At 41.9% G+C, this 22,124-nt stretch overlaps 1 protein-coding gene and 2 non-coding genes across 3 annotated transcripts; 1 reads left to right on the top strand and 2 right to left on the bottom strand.

Moving 5' to 3' along the window:
• Window positions 1-579: 579 nt before the first annotated feature.
• Window positions 580-661, bottom strand: trnal-uag (transfer RNA leucine (anticodon UAG)). Its single transcript has one exon. It is a non-coding gene; the product is annotated as a tRNA-Leu (tRNA).
• A 6,350-nt stretch (window positions 662-7,011) lies between these two features.
• trnal-uag (transfer RNA leucine (anticodon UAG)) lies at window positions 7,012-7,093 on the bottom strand. Its single transcript has one exon. It is a non-coding gene; the product is annotated as a tRNA-Leu (tRNA).
• Window positions 7,094-8,175: 1,082 nt separating this feature from the next.
• On the top strand, window positions 8,176-19,522 carry LOC135532007 (gastrula zinc finger protein XlCGF26.1-like). Its single transcript, XM_064959685.1, has 2 exons — window positions 8,176-8,515; window positions 18,239-19,522. The coding sequence occupies exons 1-2, from the start codon at window positions 8,176-8,178 to the stop codon at window positions 19,429-19,431; spliced, it is 1,533 nt and encodes a 510-aa protein (XP_064815757.1). The 3' UTR covers window positions 19,432-19,522.
• Window positions 19,523-22,124: the final 2,602 nt, after the last annotated feature.

The raw sequence follows: 22,124 nt of genomic DNA, 5'->3' as shown, positions 1-22,124 counted from the left end.
GTATCTCATGTTGCTGTTTCTTCCATTGTGCACACTGAAAATTAGTTTCTGCTTTTATGTCTGAAGCAGATTGAATTTGGAAAACACGGCAGATAATTTCAAAAACAGACGTGGGAATTAGGGTAAAGGCTGGATTCCTTTTATTTGTCCGGTGTCCTTGGTGGCCTTGTTTGAAAAAACATTACAGTTTTCTGTTGAGAAGATGTTGCAGCGGTGGAATTTGAACCCACATCTCTGAAAGACTGGATGCTTAAATCCAGTGCTCTGGACAGCTTGGCCACAGTACCCACTGTTAAAATGGACTGCTTGGTCGTCACACAGCCCAGTCCAGCCCAACTTTCCTTGTTTACAATCAAGGCTTTGACGTGAACAACCACCGGTAGGAGGTGCAACTGCCACCACGAGAGCACAGGACATGGTGGCTGATTGGTTAAGGCGATGAACTACACTATTGAGTTGGAACCCCATCCGTGACACACAACATTTGTTCTTTTCTCCCTTGCATGGTCCTACATGAAAGTAAAAACGCTGAAATAAAGCAGAACATGTGACAGCTTGCGCAAACAAACTCAATAAAGATGGCAGTGGTGGGATTTGAACCCACGCCTCCTTAGAGACTGGAGCCTAAATCCAGCACCTTAGACCGCTCGGCCACACTACCCAGCTGTAGAAAAATATTCACACTTTCTCGTCAGTTACCTAGAGCGTCTGCACTCCCTTGTATTTTAGTCTTCTTTTTAATTTTCTTCTTTAAAATCTTTATGTATCTCATGTTGCTGTTTCTTCCATTGTGTACACTGAAAATTAGTTTCTGCTTTTATGTCTGAAGCAGATTGAATTTGGAAAACACGGCAGATAATTTCAAAAACAGACGTGGGAATTAGGGTAAAGGCTGGATTCCCTTTATTTGTCCGGTGTCCTTGGTGGCCTTGCAAAGTGGAATTGGTCCCCATAATGCGAAGAAGCATTCAAGACTTGCAAACAGCGTCTGCTAAAGAGCAAGTGGCTTGCCCACTATAACACAGAGATGAAGCTGAGACTCGTGTGTGATGCATCTCCATACGGAGTAGGAGCCGTCATCTCACATGTTCTACGGTCAGGTGAAGAACACCCTATTGCATTTGCATCACGGACTCTGTCACCAAGTGAGAAAAATTATGCTCAAATTGAGAAGGAAGCCCTGAGCATAATATTCGGAGTGAAGAAGTTTCACAAATACCTCTACGGAAGGAAGTTTCAACTGCTGACAGATCACAAGCCTCTGTTGGCCATCCTTGGACCAAAATCAGCTATACCAACCCCTGCTGCACTTCGAATGCAGCGTTGGGCTCTGATATTGTTAGCCTACGACTACGAGATTGAGTACAGACGATCCAGTGATCACGCAAATGCCGATGCACTATCAAGACTACCATGCAATAGTGACTCCGACAGTGAAGATGATAGAGCAGTCTTCCAGATCTCTCTCATTGATGAACTGCCCATATCTTCTTCTGACATAGCAGAGGAAACAAGGAAAGACCCAGTGCTTTCCAAAGTCTTGGACTTAACATTAGGTGGTTGGCCAACCTTCGTAAATGACGATAACCTTTGTCCATTCATCGACAAGAAAGACCAGTTGTCCACTGATCAAGGGTGGTGGTACCTCACAAATTCCAGAGGAGACTGCTATCTGACCTGCATGAGGGACATCCAGGGATCACTCGAATGAAAGCACTCGCTCGCAGTTATCTGTGGTGGCCTGGACTGGATCAGGACATTCAACAGCATGTAGGCCACTGCTCACCTTGTGAAGCTGTTCGCAACAAGCCTGCTGCTGCACATCTTCATCCATGGTCCTGGGCTGCTACACCTTGGGAACGCATCCATGTTGATTACGCCGAAATTGACAAGCAACATTTCCTTGTTGTCGTCGATGTCCATTCCAAGTGGATGGAAGTGTTCCCTACTCAACTGACCACAGCTTAGAAGACCATCAATCTTCTCAATCATCAATCATCAATCTTCTCAGACACCTGTTTGCATCCTTTGGACTAGTCAAGGAGCTCGTATCGGACAATGCCCCCCCCCCGTTCACCTCAAACGATTTTGAAATGTTTCTCAAGAACAACGGAGTAAGGCACATCCTGTCACCACCTTACCATCCGGCATCAAACGGAGCAGCGGAGAGAGCCGTGCAAACCTTTAAGACTAGACTCGAGGTTCAGTCTGTTCCCACCCACCAAAGGCTTCCCCGGTTCCTGTTTACTTACCGTAACACACCACACACAGTAACGGAATGTACACCAGTTGAACTGTTTCTGAAACGCCAACCACGAACCCGCCTGACATTGTTGAAACCAGACTTGTCAAGCACTGTGGCAAAGCACCAGCTACAGCAGATGAAAGCTCATGACAGACACTCAAAGACTGTCAGAGAATTCAAAGAGGAAGAGAGGGTGATGGTACGTGATTTCAGACACCCCAAGCGCCTGTGGAACTCAGGTGTGATCTTGCAACGCAGAGGACCTTTGACTTACCAAGTCCAAATTGGTCATCGCCAGCAGAGGTCCAACGCCCCAGCAGAGACATGCCGAGAGAACAAGAACAATAACGACCCCCAGGACTATTCTCCTGACTGTGGACGTACGGGAGAGACAGAGCCTGACCTTCCACCCGAACCTGGCCCACCACAGGAAGCCCAGGAGGAGCGGAGATATCCTATTCGACAGCGAAGGGCACCTCAAAAGCTTGACCTGTGAGTTGAGCTGGTTAAGGAGGTAACAGACAGCAAAACAAACACTTTAACATGTCCTAGATAAAAGGAAAGAAAAAGGACATTACCTGGGTTAGTTATTAGGACACAAACTCCATCTTCGGGGCAGAATAATCCCCTGGATTTGTGCTGGGCTCTGAAAAGTCTGCTTCAACCCAGTAGTTGAAAAATGTTTAAGAATGCATTGTTCAGATATTGCATTAGTAGTTACCTAACATATTTACCTTGTTCTCTGGGAGTTAAACACTATGGGGGAGGAGTGTAGTATCTGGGATATACATCTGTTTATATTAGTTACTGTGTTGTTACTAAGCAGTAATGCATTACGGCAGTGTTACGTTACTACACCTAATAGGAAATGCACATGCGCACTGGAATGCCGGGAACTGTAGAGCACGAGGGGTTTTTGACTAAATGAAAACTAACTGTACTCGCGGCTCCTGCCTGGTCATTTCTCCACAACACAAATATTACACAGAAATTTAGAACCAGGAACAGATATAGCCCTTGGTTCTCCCCAGACCTGACTTCCCTTAACCAACACAAAAACATCCTATGGCGTTCTGCATTAGCATCGAACAGCCCCCGTGATATGCAGCTGTTCAGGAAAGCTAGAAACCATTATACACAGGCAGTTTGAAAAGCCAAGGCTAGCTTTTTCAAGCAGAAATGTTTCTTCCTGCAACACTAACTCAAAAAAGTTCTGGGACACTGTAAAGTCCATGGAGAATAAGAACACCTCTTCCCAGCTGCCCGCTGCACTGAAGATAGGAAACACTGTCACCACTGATAAATCCACCATAATTGAGAATTTCAATAAGCATTTTTCTACGGCTGGCCATGCTTTCCACCTGGCTACTCCTACCCCGGTCAACAGCACTGCACCCCGGTCAACAGCACTGCACCCCCAACAGCAACTCGCCCAAGCCTTCCCCATTTCTCCTTCTCCCAAATCCGTTCAGCTGATGTTCTGAAAGAGCTGCAAAATCTGGACCCCTACAAATCAGCCGGGCTAGACAATCTGGACCCTTTCTTTCTAAAATTATCTTCCGAAATTGTTGCCACCCCTATTACTAGCCTGTTCTACCTCTCTTTTGTGTCGTCTGAGATTCCCAAAGATTGGAAAGCAGCTGCGGTCATCCCCCTCTTCAAAGGGGGGGACACTCTTGACCCAAACTGCTACAGACCTATATCTATCCTACCATGCCTTTCTAAGGTCTTCGAAAGCCAAGTCAACAAACAGATTACCGACCATTTCGAATCTCACCATACCTTCTCTGCTATGCAATCTGGTTTCAGAGCTGGTCATGGGTGCACCTCAGCCACGCTCAAGGTCCTAAACGATATCTTAACCGCCATCGATAAGAAACATTACTGTGCAGCTGTATTCATTGATCTGGCCAAGGCTTTCGACTCTGTCAATCACCACATCCTCATCGGCAGACTCGACAGCCTTGGTTTCTCAAATGATTTCCTCGCCTGGTTCACCAACTACTTCTCTGATAGAGTTCAGTGTGTTAAATCGGAGGGTCTGCTGTCCGGAACTCTGGCAGTCTCTATGGGGGTGCCACAGGGTTCAATTCTTGGACCGACTCTCTTCTCTGTATACATCAATGAGGTCGCTCTTGCTGCTTGTGAGTCTCTGATCCACCTCTACGCAGACGACACCATTCTGTATACTTCTGGCCCTTCTTTGGACACTGTGTTAACAACCCTCCAGGCAAGCTTCAATGCCATACAACTCTCCTTCCGTGGCCTCCAATTGCTCTTAAATACAAGTAAAACTAAATGCATGCTCTTCAACCGATCGCTACTTGCACCTACCCGCCTGTCCAATATCACTACTCTGGACGGCTCTGACTTAGAATACGTGGACAACTACAAATACTTAGGTGTCTGGTTAGACTGTAAACTCTCCTTCCAGACCCATATCAAACATATCCAATCCAAAGTTAAATCTAGAATTGGCTTCCTATTTCGCAACAAAGTATCCTTCACTCATGCTGCCAAACATACCCTTGTAAAACCGACCATCCTACCAATCCTCGACATTGGCAATGTCATTTACAAAATATCCTCCAATTTCCTACTCAACAAATTGGATGCAGTCTATCACAGTGCAATCCGTTTTGTCACCAAAGCCCCATATACTACCCGCCATTGCGACCTGTACGCTCTCGTTGGCTGGCCCTCGCTTCATACTCGTCGCCAAACCCACTGGCTCCATGTCATCTACAAGACCCTGCTAGGTAAAGTCCCCCCTTATCTCAGCTCGCTGGTCACCATAGCATCTCCCACCTGTAGCACACGCTCCAGCAGGTATATCTCTCGTCACCCCCAAAACCAATTATTTCTTTGGCCGCCTTTCCTTCCAGTTCTCTGCTGCCAATGACTGGAACGAACTACAGAAATCTCTGAAACTGGAAACACATATCTCCCTCACTAGCTTTAAGCACCAACTGTCAGAGCAGCTCCCAGATTACTGCACCTGTACATAGCCCACCTATAATTTAGCCCAAACAACTACCTCTTTCCCTACTGTATTTAATTGATTTATTTATTTTGCTCCTTTGCACCCCATTATTTTTATTTCTACTTTGCACATTCTTCCATTGCAAATCTACCATTCCAGTGTTTTACTTGCTATATTGTATTTACTTTGCCACCATGGCCTTTTTTTGCCTTTACCTCCCTTCTCACCTCATTTGCTCACATCGTATATAGACTTGTTTATACTGTATTATTGACTGTATGTTTGTTTTACTCCATGTGTAACTCTGTGTCGTTGTATCTGTCGAACTGCTTTGCTTTATCTTGGCCAGGTCGCAATTGTAAATGAGAACTTGTTCTCAACTTGCCTTCCTGGTTAAATAAAGGTGAAATAAATAAATAAATAAACTAAAAATGTCAATAATTAATTAATTTAATTAATTTATCTCATGTTGCTCTTTCTTCCATTGTGTACACATAATTAGTTTCTGCTTTTATGTCTGAAGCAGATTGAATTTGGAAAACACAGCAGATAATTTCAAAAACAGACGTGGGAATTAGGGTAAAGGCTGGATTCTCTTTATTTGTCCGGTGTCCTTGGTGGCCTTGTTTGAAAAAACATTACAGTTTTCTGTTGAGAAAACGTTGCAGCGGTGGACTTTAAACCCACATCTCTGAAAGAATGGATCCTTAAATCCAGTACTCTGGACAGCTCGGCCACATTACCCACTGTTAAAATGGACTGCTGGGTCGTGGCACAGCCCAACTTTCCTTGTTTACAATCAAGGCTTTGACGTGAACAACCACCGGAAGGAGGTGCAACTGCCACCGCGGGGTCACAGGACTTGGTGGCTGGTTGGTTAAGGCGATGGACTACACTATTGAGTTGGAACCCCATCCGTGACACACAACATTGCTTCCTTTCTCCCTTGCATGGGCGACATGAAAGTAAAAATGCTGAAATAAAGCAGAACATGTGATTTCTTGCGCAAACAAACTCAAAAAATTGGCAGTGGTGGGATTTGAACCCACGTCAACCTTAGAGACTGGATCCTAAATCCAGTGCCTTAGACCACTCGGCAGCACTACCCAGCTCTGGCAAATTCTTCACACTTTCTCGTCAGTTACCTAGAGCGTCTGCACTTCCTTGTATTCTAGTTCTCTTTTTCATTTTCTTCTTTAAAATCTTTATGTATCTCATGTTGCTCTTTCTTCCATTGTGTACACTTATAATTAGTTTATGCTTTTATGTCTGAAGCAGATTGAATCTGAAAAACACAACAGATAATTTCAAAAACAGATGTGGGAATTTGGGTAAAGGCTGGATTCCCTTTATTTGTCCGGTGTCCTTGGTGGCCTTGTTTGTAATTACATTCCAGTTTACTGTTGAGAAAACGTTGCAGCGGTGGACTTTAAACCCACATCTCTGAAACAATGGATCCTTAAATCCAGTTCTCTGGACAGCCCGGCCACATTACCCACTGTTAAAATGGACTGCTGGGTTGTCGCACAGCCCAGCCCAACTTTTCTTGTTTACAATCAAGGATTTGCCGTGAACAACCACTGGTAGGAGGTGCAACTGCCACCACGAGAGCACAGGACTTGATGGCTGATTGGTTACGGCGATGGACTACACAATTGAGTTGGAACCCCATCCGTGACAAACAACATTTGTTCATTTCTCCCTTGCATGGTCCTACATGAAAGTAAAAACGCTGAAATAAAGCAGAACATGTGATTTCTTGCGCAAACAAACTCAAAAAATTTGGCAGTGGTGGGATTTGAACCCACGCCTCCTTAGAGACTGGAGCCTAAATCCAGCGCCTTAGACCACTCGGCTACACTACCCAGCTCTGGCAAAATACTCACAATTTCTCGTCAGTTACCTAGAGCGTCGTCCTCTTTTTCATTTTCTTCTTTAAAATCTTAATTTATCTCATGTTGCTCTTTCTTCCATTGTGTACACTTATAATGAGTTCTGATTTTATGTCTGAAGCAGATTAAATCTGAAAAACACAGCAGATCATTTCAATAACTGACGTGGAAACTAGGGTAAAGGCTGGATTCCCTTTATTTGTCCGGTGTCCTTAGTGGCCTTGTATGAAATTACATTTTAGTTTTCTGTTGAGAAAAAGTTCCAGTGGTGGACTTTGAACCCACATTTCTGAAAGCCTGGGTCCTTAAATCCAGTTCTCTGGACAGCTCGGCCACATTACCATACGACGTTGTAATGACAAAACATTCACTGCCTCGTGATAGTTCCCGTCAGTATTTTTTCCACCATGTCAGAGAATACCCTGTTGATGATTGTAAAAAGGATTTGATTAATGCAATTTCATATATTTTTTAACTGTGTTAGCCACTTGTGGACGTTCATTTTATACATCTATGTATTGTTTCAGTATTTAGGAGGAGTGTTGACCGAGCTGTTATTTTTTATGTTATCTGTTTTAGAATTAATATGAATTTGCCTTTAATGTTTATGCAGATGTACAGTATTTACATTTTCACTGCACTAATCAATCAACGCGTTCTTATCTTTGTACGTTTCCATATAATATCACACTTCAATTAAATAAATAAATAAAAGTTTTGTCTTATAAATGTTTTCCTCAACTGCGTTACCCACTCCAGTCAACAGGTGGCGATATGAGTCTCAGGTGTTGCTGTCAGAGTGTGACGTAGAATCTAGTGGACAGGAGGACGCCTCTTCAACAATAACAAGTATAGTCAGCCAGCTTCGTAGCCGATATAGGCAAAAACATTAAATCTCTTTAGTCTGTTTTGGTATATATTATTCAGTGTGTTTTAAACATACTTATGTCGTATCTATTTACGTTGTTTGTTGGGTAGCTGGCTTGCTAAGTTAGCAGTAGCACTTGGCTGTTTGCTAATGCTAACTATCTAGCTAGTTATTAACATCCCCGACCATGAACTCACTAAACTACTACCCCCGTGTTATTAAAGAAGAGGTCTGCTGGACGGAGAAAGAGGGTCTCGTGAAAGAGGAAAAGGAAGAGGAGGCCGTAACAGTAAAAAAAGAAGTAGAGGGTGAGGCTGTTACAGTGAAAGAGGAAGTTATAGTGACAGAAGAGCAAGAAGTTACAGTGAAAGAGGAAGTTATAGTGGGAGAGTTTACAGTGAAAGAAGAAGAAGAAGCTTTCAGCGTGAAAGAGGGGGATGCTGTTTTTGGAGAGGAGGAGGGGGAGGGGGAGGGGGAGATTACTGTGACGTTGAAAGAGGAGGATACGGGAGATCTGATTAATACCAGTAAGTAACGTTACTGTCTTAGAAACACAAACTCTTCAATCATTGAAGATTGTTAGGTCACATGGTTGAAGAGCTATAGAAAGTTTCAAATATTTATCTTAAAACATGAAAGTGATTTATGGGAAAACCTACCCTGAAGTTGGTTTGAGATGTGTCAGTCATATTGTGAAGCTATTAAAGTAATTTTTTTTTTAAAGTATATTTAAATATATATATATATATATATCATTTAAATACACACACATATATATATATTTCTACAAATGTTGCTAAAATGCTATAAGAAAACCAAAGGGTGTGCAACTAGCTTACTTATATAAGGAATAATGAACAGTAGAAACAAGGCTGGTAGGTCAGGTGGTTGAAGAGCTATAGACATTTAAAAAAAAATATTTATATAAATTGTGTAAGTTATTTATAGGAAAACCAAAGGGTGTGTAATACGTGTCCCTACCCTGTGAACCATCCAACGTTGGTTTGGGGTGTCTAGGTCACATGGTCAAGTAGAGACCCAGAGCACGGAAATGGTATATCATATGCTGCAGTTGAGGAACAATTCTGCTTTGAAAGTTGATAAACATCTGACCCCACTTTTGAGAAAATGGCCCCTTGTCTATTTTGGTACGCCTACTGGAGAGCTCGTATTTGTCTGCACCCATTCAGCATCGTTCACACCCTCTTAAGCCTTAGCCCCACCCATCTCTGGGAGTAGCCAAAGATTCCAAGACTAAAGGCTGGTTTATACTAGGTCTATCGACATGTCTGTAGACAGTTGTTGCAGTGACATCATGAACATTCTATTGTCGTCTGACATCAAACTTGTCGTTGTCGTTATAAAAAAGTATAAACACAAAAACAGCTGAATGACATCATCAGCCTGGTGGTCCAAAATAGCATAACTGGTGTATTTTAACACCAATAAACCCATCTGTTTAAAAATGTATTTAGTATATTTCAATCTGTCAAACCAGGTGACTAAATCAAACTTTCTAAACAATGTTTTGGTTTGTTTCTAGTTTGTTAACTGGCTATCTAACAATAAGTTACCTGTCTGTCTAACAATAAGTTGGCTGTCTATCTAACAATAAGTTGGCTGTCTATCTAACAATAAGTTGGCTGTCTAACAATAAGTTACCTGTCTGTCTAACAATAAGTTGGCTGTCTATCTAACAATAAGTTGGCTGTCTATCTAACAATAAGTTGGCTGTCTATCTAACAATAAGTTACCTGTCTGTCTAACAATAATTTGGCTGTCTATCTAACAATAAGTTGGCTGTCTATCTAACAATAAGTTACCTGTCTGTCTAACAATAAGTTACCTGTCTATCTAACAATAAGTTACCTGTCTATCTAACAATAAGTTACCTGTCTGTCTAACAATAAGTTACCTGTCTGTCTAACAATAAGTTACCTGTCTATCTAACAATAAGTTACCTGTCTATCTAACAATAAGTTGGCTGTCTATCTAACAATAAGTTGGCTGTCTATCTAACAATAAGTTGGCTGTCTATCTAACAATAAGTTGGCTGTCTATCTAACAATAAGTTACCTGTCTATCTAACAATAAGTTGGCTGTCTATCTAACAATAAGTTGGCTGTCTATCTAACAATAAGTTGGCTGTCTATCTAACGATAAGTTACATTTACATTACATTTAAGTCATTTAGCAGACGCTCTTATCCAGAGCGACTTACAAATTGGTGAATTCACCTTCTGACATCCAGTGGAACAGCCACTTTACAATAGTGCATATAAATCATTAAGGGGGAGGGGGGTGAGAAGGATTACTTATCCTATCCTAGGTATTCCTTGAAGAGGTGGGGTTTCAGGTGTCTCCGGAAGGTGGTGATTGACTCCGCTGTCCTGGCGTCGTGAGGGAGTTTCTTCCACCATTGGGGGCCAGAGCAGCGAACAGTTTTGACTGGGCTGAGCGGGAACTGTACTTCCTCAGTGGTAGGGAGGCGAGCAGGCCAGAGGTGGATGAACGCAGTGCCCTTGTTTGGGTGTAGGGCCTGATCAGAGCCTGGAGGTACTGCGGTGCCATTCCCCTCACAGCTCCGTAGGCAAGCACCATGGTCTTGTAGCGGATGCGAGCTTCAACTGGAAGCCAGTGGAGAGAGCGGAGGAGCGGGGTGACGTGAGAGAACTTGGGAAGGTTGAACACCAGACGGGCTGCGGCGTTCTGGATGAGTTGTAGGGGTTTGATGGCACAGGCAGGGAGCCCAGCCAACAGCGAGTTGCAGTAATCCAGACGGGAGATGACAAGTGCCTGGATTAGGACCTGCGCCGCTTCCTGTGTGAGGCAGGGTCGTACTCTGCGGATGTTGTAGAGCATGAACCTACAGGAACGGGCCACCGCCTTGATGTTAGTTGAGAACGACAGGGTGTTGTCCAGGATCACGCCAAGGTTCTTAGCGCTCTGGGAGGAGGAAACAATGGAGTTGTCAACCGTGATGGCGAGATCATGGAACGGGCAGTCCTTCCCCGGGAGGAAGAGCAGCTCCGTCTTGCCGAGGTTCAGCTTGAGGTGGTGATCCGTCATCCACACTGATATGTCTGCCAGACATGCAGAGATGCGATTCGCCACCTGGTCATCAGAAGGGGGAAAGGAGAAGATTAATTGTGTGTCGTCTGCATAGCAATGATAGGAGAGACCATGTGAGGTTATGACAGAGCCAAATGACTTGGTGTATAGCGAGAATAGGAGAGGGCCTAGAACAGAGCCCTGGGGGACACCAGTGGTGAGAGCGCGTGGCGAGGAGACAGATTCTCGCCACGCCACCTGGTAGGAGCGACCTGTCAGGTAGGACGCAATCCAAGCGTGGGCCGCGCCGGAGATGCCCAACTCGGAGAGGGTGGAGAGGAGGATCTGATGGTTCACAGTGTCGAAGGCAGCCGATAGGTCTAGAAGGATGAGAGCAGAGGAGAGAGAGTTAGCTTTAGCAGTGCGGAGCGCCTCCGTGGTACAGAGAAGAGCAGTCTCAGTTGAATGACTAGTCTTGAAACCTGACTGATTTGGATCAAGAAGGTCATTCTGAGAGAGATAGCGGGAGAGCTGGCCAAGGACGGCACGTTCAAGAGTTTTGGAGAGAAAAGAAAGAAGGGATACTGGTCTGTAGTTGTTGACATCGGAGGGATCGAGTGTAGGTTTTTTCAGAAGGGGTGCGACTCTCGCTCTCTTGAAGACAGAAGGGACGTAGCCAGCGGTCAGGGATGAGTTGATGAGCGAGGTGAGGTAAGGGAGAAGGTCTCCGGAAATGGTCTGGAGAAGAGAGGAGGGGATAGGGTCAAGCGGGCAGGTTGTTGGGCGGCCGGCCGTCACAAGAAGCGAGATTTCATCTGGAGAGAGAGGGGAGAAAGAGGTCAGAGCACAGGGTAGGGCAGTGTGAGCAGAACCAGCGGTGTCGTTTGACTTAACAAACGAGGATCGGATGTCGTCGACCTTCTTTTCAAAATGGTTGACGAAGTCATCTGCAGAGAGGGAGGAGGGGGGAGGGGGAGGAGGATTCAGGAGGGAGGAGAAGGTGGCAAAGAGCTTCCTAGGGTTAGAGGCAGATGCTTGGAATTTAGAGTGGAAGAAAGTGGCTTTAGCAGCAGAGACAGAGGAGGAAAATGTAGAGAGGAGGGAGTGAAAGGATGCCAGGTCCGCAGGGAGGCGAGTTTTCCTCCATTTCCGCTCGGCTGCCCGGAGCACTGTTCTGTGAGCTCGCAGTGAGTCGTCGAGCCACGGAGCGGGAGGGGAGGACCGAGCCGGCCTGGAGGATAGGGGACATAGAGAGTCAAAGGATGCAGAAAGGGAAGAGAGGAGGGTTGAGGAGGCAGAATCAGGAGATAGGTTGGAGAAGGTATGAGCAGAGGGAAGAGATGATAGGATGGAAGAGGAGAGAGTAGCGGGGGAGAGAGAGCGAAGGTTGGGACGGCTCGATACCATCCGAGTAGGGGCAGTGTGGGAAGTGTTGGATGAAAGCGAGAGGGAAAAGGATACAAGGTAGTGGTCGGAGACTTGGAGGGGAGTTGCAATGAGGTTAGTGGAAGAACAGCATCTAGTAAAGATGAGGTCGAGCGTATTGCCTGCCTTGTGAGTAGGGGGGAAGGTGAGAGGGTGAGGTCAAAAGAGGAGAGGAGTGGAAAGAAGGAGGCAGAGAGGAATGAGTCAAAGGTAGACGTGGGGAGGTTAAAGTCGCCCAGGACTGTGAGAGGTGAGCCGTCCTCAGGAAAGGAGCTTATCAAGGCATCAAGCTCATTGATGAACTCTCCGAGGGAACCTGGAGGGCGATAAATGATAAGGATGTTAAGCTTGAAAGGGCTGGTAATTGTGACAGCATGGAATTCAAAGGAGGCGATAGACAGATGGGTAAGGGGAGAAAGAGAGAATGACCACTTGGGAGAGATGATGAGGATCCCGGTGCCACCACCCCGCTGACCAGAAGCTCTTGGGGTGTGCGAGAACACGTGGGCGGACGAAGAGAGAGCAGTAGGAGTAGCAGTGTTGTCTGTGGTGATCCATGTTTCCGTCAGTGCCAAGAAGTCGAGGGACTGGAGGGAGGCATAGGCTGAGATGAACTCTGCCTTGTTGGCCGCAGATCGGCAGTTCCAGAGGCTACCGGAGACCTGGAACTCCACGTGGGTCGTGCGCGCTGGGACCACCAGATTAGGGTGGCCGCGGCCACGCGGTGTGGAGCGTTTGTATGGTCTGTGCAGAGAGGAGAGAACAGGGATAGATAGACACATAGTTGACAGGCTACAGAAGAGGCTACGCTAATGCAAAGGAGATTGGAATGACAAGTGGACTACACTTATCGAATGTTCAGAACGTTAAGCTTACGTAGCAAGAATCTTATTGACTAAAATGATTGAAATGATACAGTACTGCTGGAGTAGGCTAGCTGGCAGTGGCTACGTTGTTGACACTACACTAATCAAGTCGTTCCGTCGAGTGTAGTGGTTTCTACAGTGCTGCTATTCGGGGGCTAGCTGGCTAGCTAGCAGTGTTGATTACGTAACGTTACGTTAAAAGAACGACAATAGCTGGCTAGCTAACCTAGAAAATCGCTCCAGACTACACAATTGTCTTAGATACAAAGACGGCTAAGTAGCTAGCTAGCTACGATCAAACAAATCAAACCGTTGTACTGTAATGAAGTGAAATGAAAATGTGATACTACCTGTGGAGCGAGGCGGAATGTTGACCGGGTTGTTGAAGTTCAATTCGGAAGACGTTGGCTAGCTGTTGGCTAGCTAGCTAGCAGTGACTCCTACGTTAAGGACGACAAATAGCTGGCTAGCTAACCTCGGTAAATTAAGATAATCACTCTAAGTCTACACACTCTAAGCTACACAATTACCTTGGATACGAAGACAGCAAAGACAACTATGTAGCTAGCTAACACTACACTAATCGAGTCATTGAGTGTAATAGTTTCTACAGTTACCTGTCTATCTAACGATAAGTTACCTGCCTATCTAACAATAAGTTACCTGCCTATCTAACAATAAGTTACCTGCCTATCTAACGATAAAGTTACCTGTCTATCTAACGATAAGTTACCTGTCTATCTAACGATAAGTTACCTGTCTATCTAACGATAAGTTACCTGTCTATCTAACGATAAGTTACCTGTCTATCTAACGATAAGTTACCTGTCTATCTAACGATAAGTTACCTGTCTATCTAACGATAAGTTACCTGTCTATCTAACGATAAGTTACCTGTCTATCTAACGATAAGTTACCTGTCTATCTAACGATAAGTTACCTGTCTATCTAACGATAAGTTACCTGTCTATCTGACAATAAGTTACCTGTCTATCTAACGATAAGTTACCTGGCTGTCTAACAATAAGTTGGCTGTCTATCTAACGATAAGTTGGCTGTCTATCTAACGATAAGTTGGCTGTCTATCTAACGATAAGTTACCTGTCTATCTAACGATAAGTTACCTGTCTATCTAACGATAAGTTACCTGCCTATCTAACTATAAGTTACCTGTCTATCTAACGATAAGTTACCTGTCTATCTAACGATAAGTTACCTGTCTATCTAACGATAAGTTACCTGTCTATCTAACGATAAGTTACCTGTCTATCTAACGATAAGTTACCTGTCTATCTAACGATAAGTTACCTGTCTATCTAACGATAAGTTACCTGTCTATCTAACGATAAGTTACCTGTCCATCTAACGATAAGTTACCTGTCTATCTAACGATAAGTTGGCTGTCTATCTAACAATAAGTTACCTGTCTATCTAACAATAAGTTACCTGTCTATCTAACAATAAGTTACCTGTCTATCTAACAATAAGTTACCTGTCTATCTAACAATAAGTTACCTGTCTATCTAACAATAAGTTGGCTGTCTAACAATAAGTTGGCTGTCTATCTAACAATAAGTTGGCTGTCTATCTAACAATAAGTTGGCTGTCTATCTAACAATAAGTTGGCTGTCTATCTAACAATAAGTTACCTGTCTATCTAACAATAAGTTGGCTGTCTATCTAACAATAAGTTGGCTGTCTATCTAACAATAAGTTGGCTGTCTATCTAACAATAAGTTACCTGTCTATCTAACAATAAGTTACCTGTCTATCTAACAATAAGTTGGCTGTCTATCTAACAATAAGTTGGCTGTCTATCTAACAATAAGTTGGCTGTCTATCTAACAATAAGTTGGCTGTCTATCTAACAATAAGTTGGCTGTCTATCTAACAATAAGTTACCTGTCTATCTAACAATAAGTTACCTGTCTGTCTAACAATAAGTTGGCTGTCTATCTAACAATAAGTTGGCTGTCTATCTAACAATAAGTTGGCTGTCTATCTAACAATAAGTTGGCTGTCTATCTAACAATAAGTTGGCTGTCTATCTAACAATAAGTTGGCTGTCTATCTAACAATAAGTTGGCTGTCTATCTAACAATAAGTTGGCTGTCTATCTAACAATAAGTTACCTGTCTGTCTAACAATAAGTTGGCTGTCTGTCTAACAATAAGTTGGCTGTCTATCTAACAATAAGTTGGCTGTCTATCTAACAATAAGTTGGCTGTCTATCTAACAATAAGTTGGCTGTCTATCTAACAATAAGTTGGCTGTCTATCTAACAATAAGTTGGCTGTCTATCTAACAATAAGTTACCTGTCTATCTAACAATAAGTTACCTGTCTATCTAACAATAAGTTACCTGTCTATCTAACAATAAGTTGGCTGTCTATCTAACAATAAGTTGGCTGTCTATCTAACAATAAATTGCCAGTTGAAATAATGACCATATCATATAGCTGACCACGTCTTCACTTTAGCTCATTTGTATGAATTATTACAGGAAAATTAACTCGCAAAACAAAATAATTATTTGCTAGTTATTTATAAGATAATGGCGATCTAATTACAGTAAATAGCATATGATTGTGCGTATGACTAAATAGAACCAGAGCATTCTAACCTAGAATGTTAGAACTAGGACACTGTCTCGTTGGCCTAACGTTATATCGTAACTTAACTTTGGTGCAGGTCATGTTGTTGTTTGTGTTATCGTCTCTGGTAAACACACACTCTATCAAATAAAATGAAAGTTTATTTGTCACACGCACAGGATACAGAAGATGTAATTGCCACAGTGAAATGGTTACTTGCATAGTGGAGTCATTTGTTTTAGATTGTGAACCATAATCCCAACTCATAATGTTACTACCCTGCAAGAATCTACAGGTAACTAAAGTGAAACAACTAACTAGGTTCAATCTTAGCTTGCGGCTCTGAGATACGAATAATATTTCTACACAGATCATACCCGTAAAGCTGACAGTAAGCTTTAACTTGCAATGAAAACAACTTTCAGACAAAATTAGAAACGTATAATATCTGAAAATGTAGCTGGCTAGACTCCCTTAACTGTATATGTGGATGAAGGCTTCTCCCTCTCTGTCACAGATGTGATGCAATGTCATGCAATAAAATGCAAATTAATTACTTAAAAATCATACAATGTGATTTTCTGGATTTTTGTTTTAAATTCCATCTCTCACAGTTGAAGTGTACCTATGATAAAAATGACAGACATTTACATGCTTTGTAAGTAGGAAGACCTGCAAAATCGTCAGTGTATCAAATACTTGTTCTCCCCACTGTATATACCAAATCTGGAGTCAATCTGACTTATGGTTCATGAGAAGATTTTTCAAGTATTTTTAGCATTAGCATTAATTAGCATTAGCAAATGTGGTAAGGTGCATCTATAGCTACAGTGCGGCCATATTTAAATGCAGCAACCAAAACCTTTAAAGACTGATGTCATGAGTCCAAAGACCAAATTTGGAGTGAATCTGACTTAGTTTATGAGAAGTAGATTTGTTTAATGATTTATTATAAATCATTAGCATTAAATAAAAGTAAATTGTTAATAATTTCCGTCCGTTTTGTTTTGTAAGAATTCAATGCCAAACTTAACGTGGTTCATCATGGTAATGGGTTGGATGACCCTAAAATATTTCAAGTTGATAGGCCCTTGTAGAGTGGATATAAATGATAGGCCCTTGTAGAGTGGATATAAATGATAGGCCCTTGTAGAGTGGATAGAAATGATAAATGATAGCCCTTGTAGAGTGGATAGAAATTTAAATGATAGGCCCTTGTAGAGTGGATATAAATGATAGGCCCTTGTAGAGTGGATATAAATGATAGGCCCTTGTAGAGTGGATAGAAATGATAGGCCCTTGTAGAGTGGATAGAAATGATAGGCCCTTGTAGAGTGGATATAAATGATAGGCCCTGTAGAGTGGATATAAATGATAGGCCCTGTAGAGTGGATATAAATGATAGGTCCTGTAGAGTGTGGATTTAAATGATAGGTCCTGTAGAGTGGATATAAATGATAGGTCCTGTAGAGTGGATATAAATGATAGGCCCTTGTAGAGTGGATATAAATGATAGGCCCTTGTAGAGTGGATATAAATGATAGGCCCTTGTAGAGTGGATATAAATGATAGGCCCTTGTAGAGTGGATATAAATGATAGGCCCTGTAGAGTGGATATAAATGATAGGCCCTGTAGAGTGGATATAAATGATAGGCCCTTGTAGAGTGGATATAAATGATAGGCCCTTGTAGAGTGGATATAAATGATAGGCCCTTGTAGAGTGGATATAAATGATAGGCCCTGTAGAGTGGATTTAAATGATAGGCTCTTGTAGAGTGGATTTAAATGATAGGCTCTTGTAGAGTGGATTTAAATGATAGGTCCTGTAGAGTGGATATAAATGATAGGCCCTGTAGAGTGGATATAACTGATAGGCCCTGTAGAGTGGATATAAATGATAGGCCCTTGTAGAGTGGATATAACTGATAGGCCCTGTAGAGTGGATATAAATGATAGGCCCTTGTAGAGTGGATATAACTGATAGGCCCTGTAGAGTGGATATAAATGATAGGCCCTTGTAGAGTGGATATAAATGATAGGCCCTTGTAGAGTGGATATAAATGATAGGCCCTTGTAGAGTGTGGATATAAATGGGAACGTTGAAGGAGAAAGATAATAACAACGGGTTTTCGGGAGCTTTGCTGTGAACCCCTAATTAGTCATTCTAGGCATATCATCTTAACTGTTGATGCTTTCACTCTGGATAACAGTGTCTTCTAAACGACTAAGATGTCAAAGTAAAATGTATGTGGAGGTTTCATTTCAGGTTTAACTCAATAATCTGCTGAACTAAATACTGTTTGTCTTTGGCAGGAGAGAGACCAGACTCTCACTCTGACAGCAGCAAGAGTCCCTCAGAGGAACCAGACACAGAGACGCTCAAACGAGCGAGACGACGCCACTGCTTCAACTGTGGAAAGAGTTTTACTAAGTTACAGAACCTAAAAAAGCATGAGACGACACACACAGGAGAAGAGCCTTTCCAATGTTCCCAATGTGGAAAGAATTTTATTCAGTTAGCGAGCCTGAAAAGACATAAGAAAATACACACAGGAGAGAAGCCTTACCACTGCTCCCAGTGTGGAAAGAGTTTTAGGTTGTTAGGTAGCCTTAAGGAGCATGAGAGAATACACACAGGAGAGAAGCCTTTCCAATGCTCTCAGTGTGAAAAGCGTTTTACCCAGTTAGGGAGCCTAAAAGATCACGAGAGAATACACACAGGGGAAAAACCTTTCCAATGCTCCCAGTGTGGAAAGTGTTTTACCCAGTTAGGGAACCTAAAAGATCATGAGAAAATACACACAGGACAGAAGCCTTTCCACTGCTCCCAGTGTGGAAAGAGTTTTACCTACTTAGCGCATCTGAAAAACCATGAGAAAGCGCACACAGGAGAGAAGCCTCACCTCTGCTCTCAGTGTGGAAAGAGTTTTACCCAGTTAGGGGACCTGAATAGGCATGAGAGAACACACACAGGAGAAAAGCCTTTCCAATGTTCCCAGTGTGGAAAGAATTTCACCCGGTTAGGGAACCTAAAAGAGCATGAGAGGACACACACACGGGAAAAGCCCTACCCATGCTCCCTGTGTGGAAAGAGTTTTACCCAAGTAGGGTATCTGAAGAAACATGAGACAACACACACAGGAGAGAAGCCTCACCTCTGCTCCGAGTGTGGAAAAAGTTTTACCCAGTTAGGGGACCTGAATAGGCATGCGAGGACACACACAGGAGAAAAGCCTTTCAAATGTTCCCAGTGTGGAAAGAATTTCACCCGGTTAGAGAATCTAAAAGAGCATGAGAGGACACACACACAAGAAAAGCCCTACCAATGCTCCCAGTGTGGAAAGAGTTTTACCCGGTCAGGGAACCTAAAAGAGCACGAGAGGACACACACCCGGGAAAAGCCCTACCAATGCTCCCTGTGTGGAAAAAGTTTTACCCACTTTGGGTATCTGAAAAAACATGGGAGAACACACACACAGGAGAGAAGCCTCACCTCTGCTTCCTGACTGGAAAGAGATTTAACCGGTTAAGGCATCTGAATAATCATGAAAGAGGACATACACAGGAGGAGAAGACATACCACTGCTCTCATTGTGGAAAGACATTTTCCCGATCAGGGGAAAACACACCAGATAACTTTTCTTGCCCAGAGAGTTTTTTTTTGTTTGCAAGTAGACAAATAATGCTTTCGACAATATAAATATTGACACAAAAAAAGAAATGAAACATGGCGTTGATCAATACCAAACTGAACTGACTCGAGAAAACATGAGAGAATTGAGGAGCTGTGTTCTGTCTGATGTTTTTGACTGAGAACTTGTGGTTTTGTTGATGTCACATGAAATCAAATTGTTTATATGGATGATTCTCCATAAACCAGTTTTAAAACAGTTTCTGTAGATAATGGAGTTACAAAACCATGATGCATCTGTAAAAACCAACTGTCATTCTGAGGACTAAGTTTAGTAGTTACAAAACCAACTGTCATTCTGAGGACTAAGTTTAGTAGTTACAAAACCAACTGTCATTCTGAGGACTAAGTTTAGTAGTTACAAAACCAACTGTCATTCTGAGGACTAAGTTTAGTAGTTACAAAAACAACTGTCATTCTAAGGACTAAGTTTAGTAGTTACAAAACCAACTGTCATTCTGAGGACTAAGTTTAGTAGTTACAAAAACAACTGTCATTCTGAGGACTAAGTTTAGTAGTTACAAAACCAACTGTCATTCTGAGGACTAAGTTTAGTAGTTACAAAACCAACTGTCATTCTGAGGACTAAGTTTAGTAGTTACAAAACCAACTGTCATTCTGAGGACTAAGTTTAGTAGTTACAAAAACGACTGTCATTCTGAGGACTAAGTTTAGTAGTTACAAAACCAACTGTCATTCTGAGGACTAAGTTTAGTAGTTACAAAACCAACTGTCATTCTGAGGACTAAGTTTAGTAGTTAAAAAACCAACTGTCATTCTGAGGACTAAGTTTAGTAAGTTACAAAACCAACTGTCATTCTGAGGACTAAGTTTAGTCGTTACAAAACCAACTGTCATTCTGAGGACTAAGTTTAGTAGTTACAAAACCAACTGTCATTCTGAGGACTAAGTTTAGTAGTTACAAAAACGACTGTCATTCTGAGGACTAAGTTTAGTAGTTACAAAACCAACTGTCATTCTGAGGACTAAGTTTAGTAGTTACAAAACCAACTGTCATTCTGAGGACTAAGTTTAGTAGTTACAAAACCAACTGTCATTCTGAGGACTAAGTTTAGTAGTTAAAAAACCAACTGTCATTCTGAGGACTAAGTTTAGTCGTTACAAAAACAACTGTCATTCTGAGGACTAAGTTTAGTAGTTACAAAAACGACTGTCATTCTGAGGACTAAGTTTAGTAGTTACAAAACCAACTGTCATTCTGAGGACTAAGTTTAGTAGTTACAAAACCAACTGTCATTCTGAGGACTAAGTTTAGTAGTTACAAAACCAACTGTCATGTTCTGAGGACTAAGTTTAGTAGTTAAAAAACCAACTGTCATTCTGAGGACTAAGTTTAGTAGTTACAAAAACAACTGTCATTCTGAGGACTAAGTTTAGTAGTTACAAAACCAACTGTCATTCTGAGGACTAAGTTTAGTAGTTACAAAACCATGATGCATCTGTAAAAACCAACTGTCATTCTGAGGACTAAGTTTAGTAGTTACAAAACCAACTGTCATTCTGAGGACTAAGTTTAGTAGTTACAAAACCAACTGTCATTCTGAGGACTAAGTTTAGTAGTTACAAAACCAACTGTCATTCTGAGGACTAAGTTTAGTAGTTACAAAACCAACTGTCATTCTGAGGACTAAGTTTAGTAGTTACAAAACCAACTGTCATTCTGAGGACTAAGTTTAGGCAAAGTGTCTTATTATCAATACATTTTATTTTCGCCTGAATCGTCTTTTCGTCTGGATTAAATTCTTGGGTCATTTTATACTGTTTTACTTTAGAAAAAACAAACTTATTTAAAATAAAACCCACAGTATGTTCCTGTAATTTGTCCATAAATCCTAAAAAATGTATATTCGTTGATGTTTACATTATACTATAATATGTATTATGTACAAACACAGTGTCTGTGGACATGTTGGGGAAAACAAGTCTGATTTAATTTTAAACATGTTTCTTTTCAGTGTTATTTAACTCAGACCTTTACATTACAAGAGCAATGTAAAAATATATATATATATATATTAGACATGGATTAGTTTATAACTGTTATGGTAATTAGAACTTTGTTGAAATTGTGGTAAAATGCATAATATCTGATAAAAACATTTTTTTATATAATTATGAAATAGAAAAGTACACATCCTAATCTCAGCGATCCAAGAGGACATTTCATGACAAATGACACTTGAGGAATGTTGTGGTAAAATATGACCTTATTCTAAGATAGAGACTTTGCTACTGTGGTGTTTTCATCTCGAGATATGATCATGTCCTAAACCAGATTTTTTTTAAAGAAGGGCAAATAGTTATTTTGTTTAGATTATGAGTGTTGATTATGTAAATACGAGTATAAAACCTCTTGTCTGTCATTGTATGATTTGGATATTGCTAAATGTAAATTATTATATAATTCAAAGGAGGTGCAGTGCATTCAGGAAGTACTCAGGCCCTTTTAACGTTTTGCCACATTTTGTTATGTTACAGCCTTATTCT

This window comes from Oncorhynchus masou, unplaced genomic scaffold (assembly GCF_036934945.1).
Source record: "Oncorhynchus masou masou isolate Uvic2021 unplaced genomic scaffold, UVic_Omas_1.1 unplaced_scaffold_1702, whole genome shotgun sequence".
Taxonomy (NCBI): Eukaryota; Metazoa; Chordata; class Actinopteri; order Salmoniformes; family Salmonidae; genus Oncorhynchus; species Oncorhynchus masou.
The sequence above is the reverse complement of the archived record's forward strand: the minus strand, read 5'-3'. Positions and strand labels throughout refer to the sequence as shown.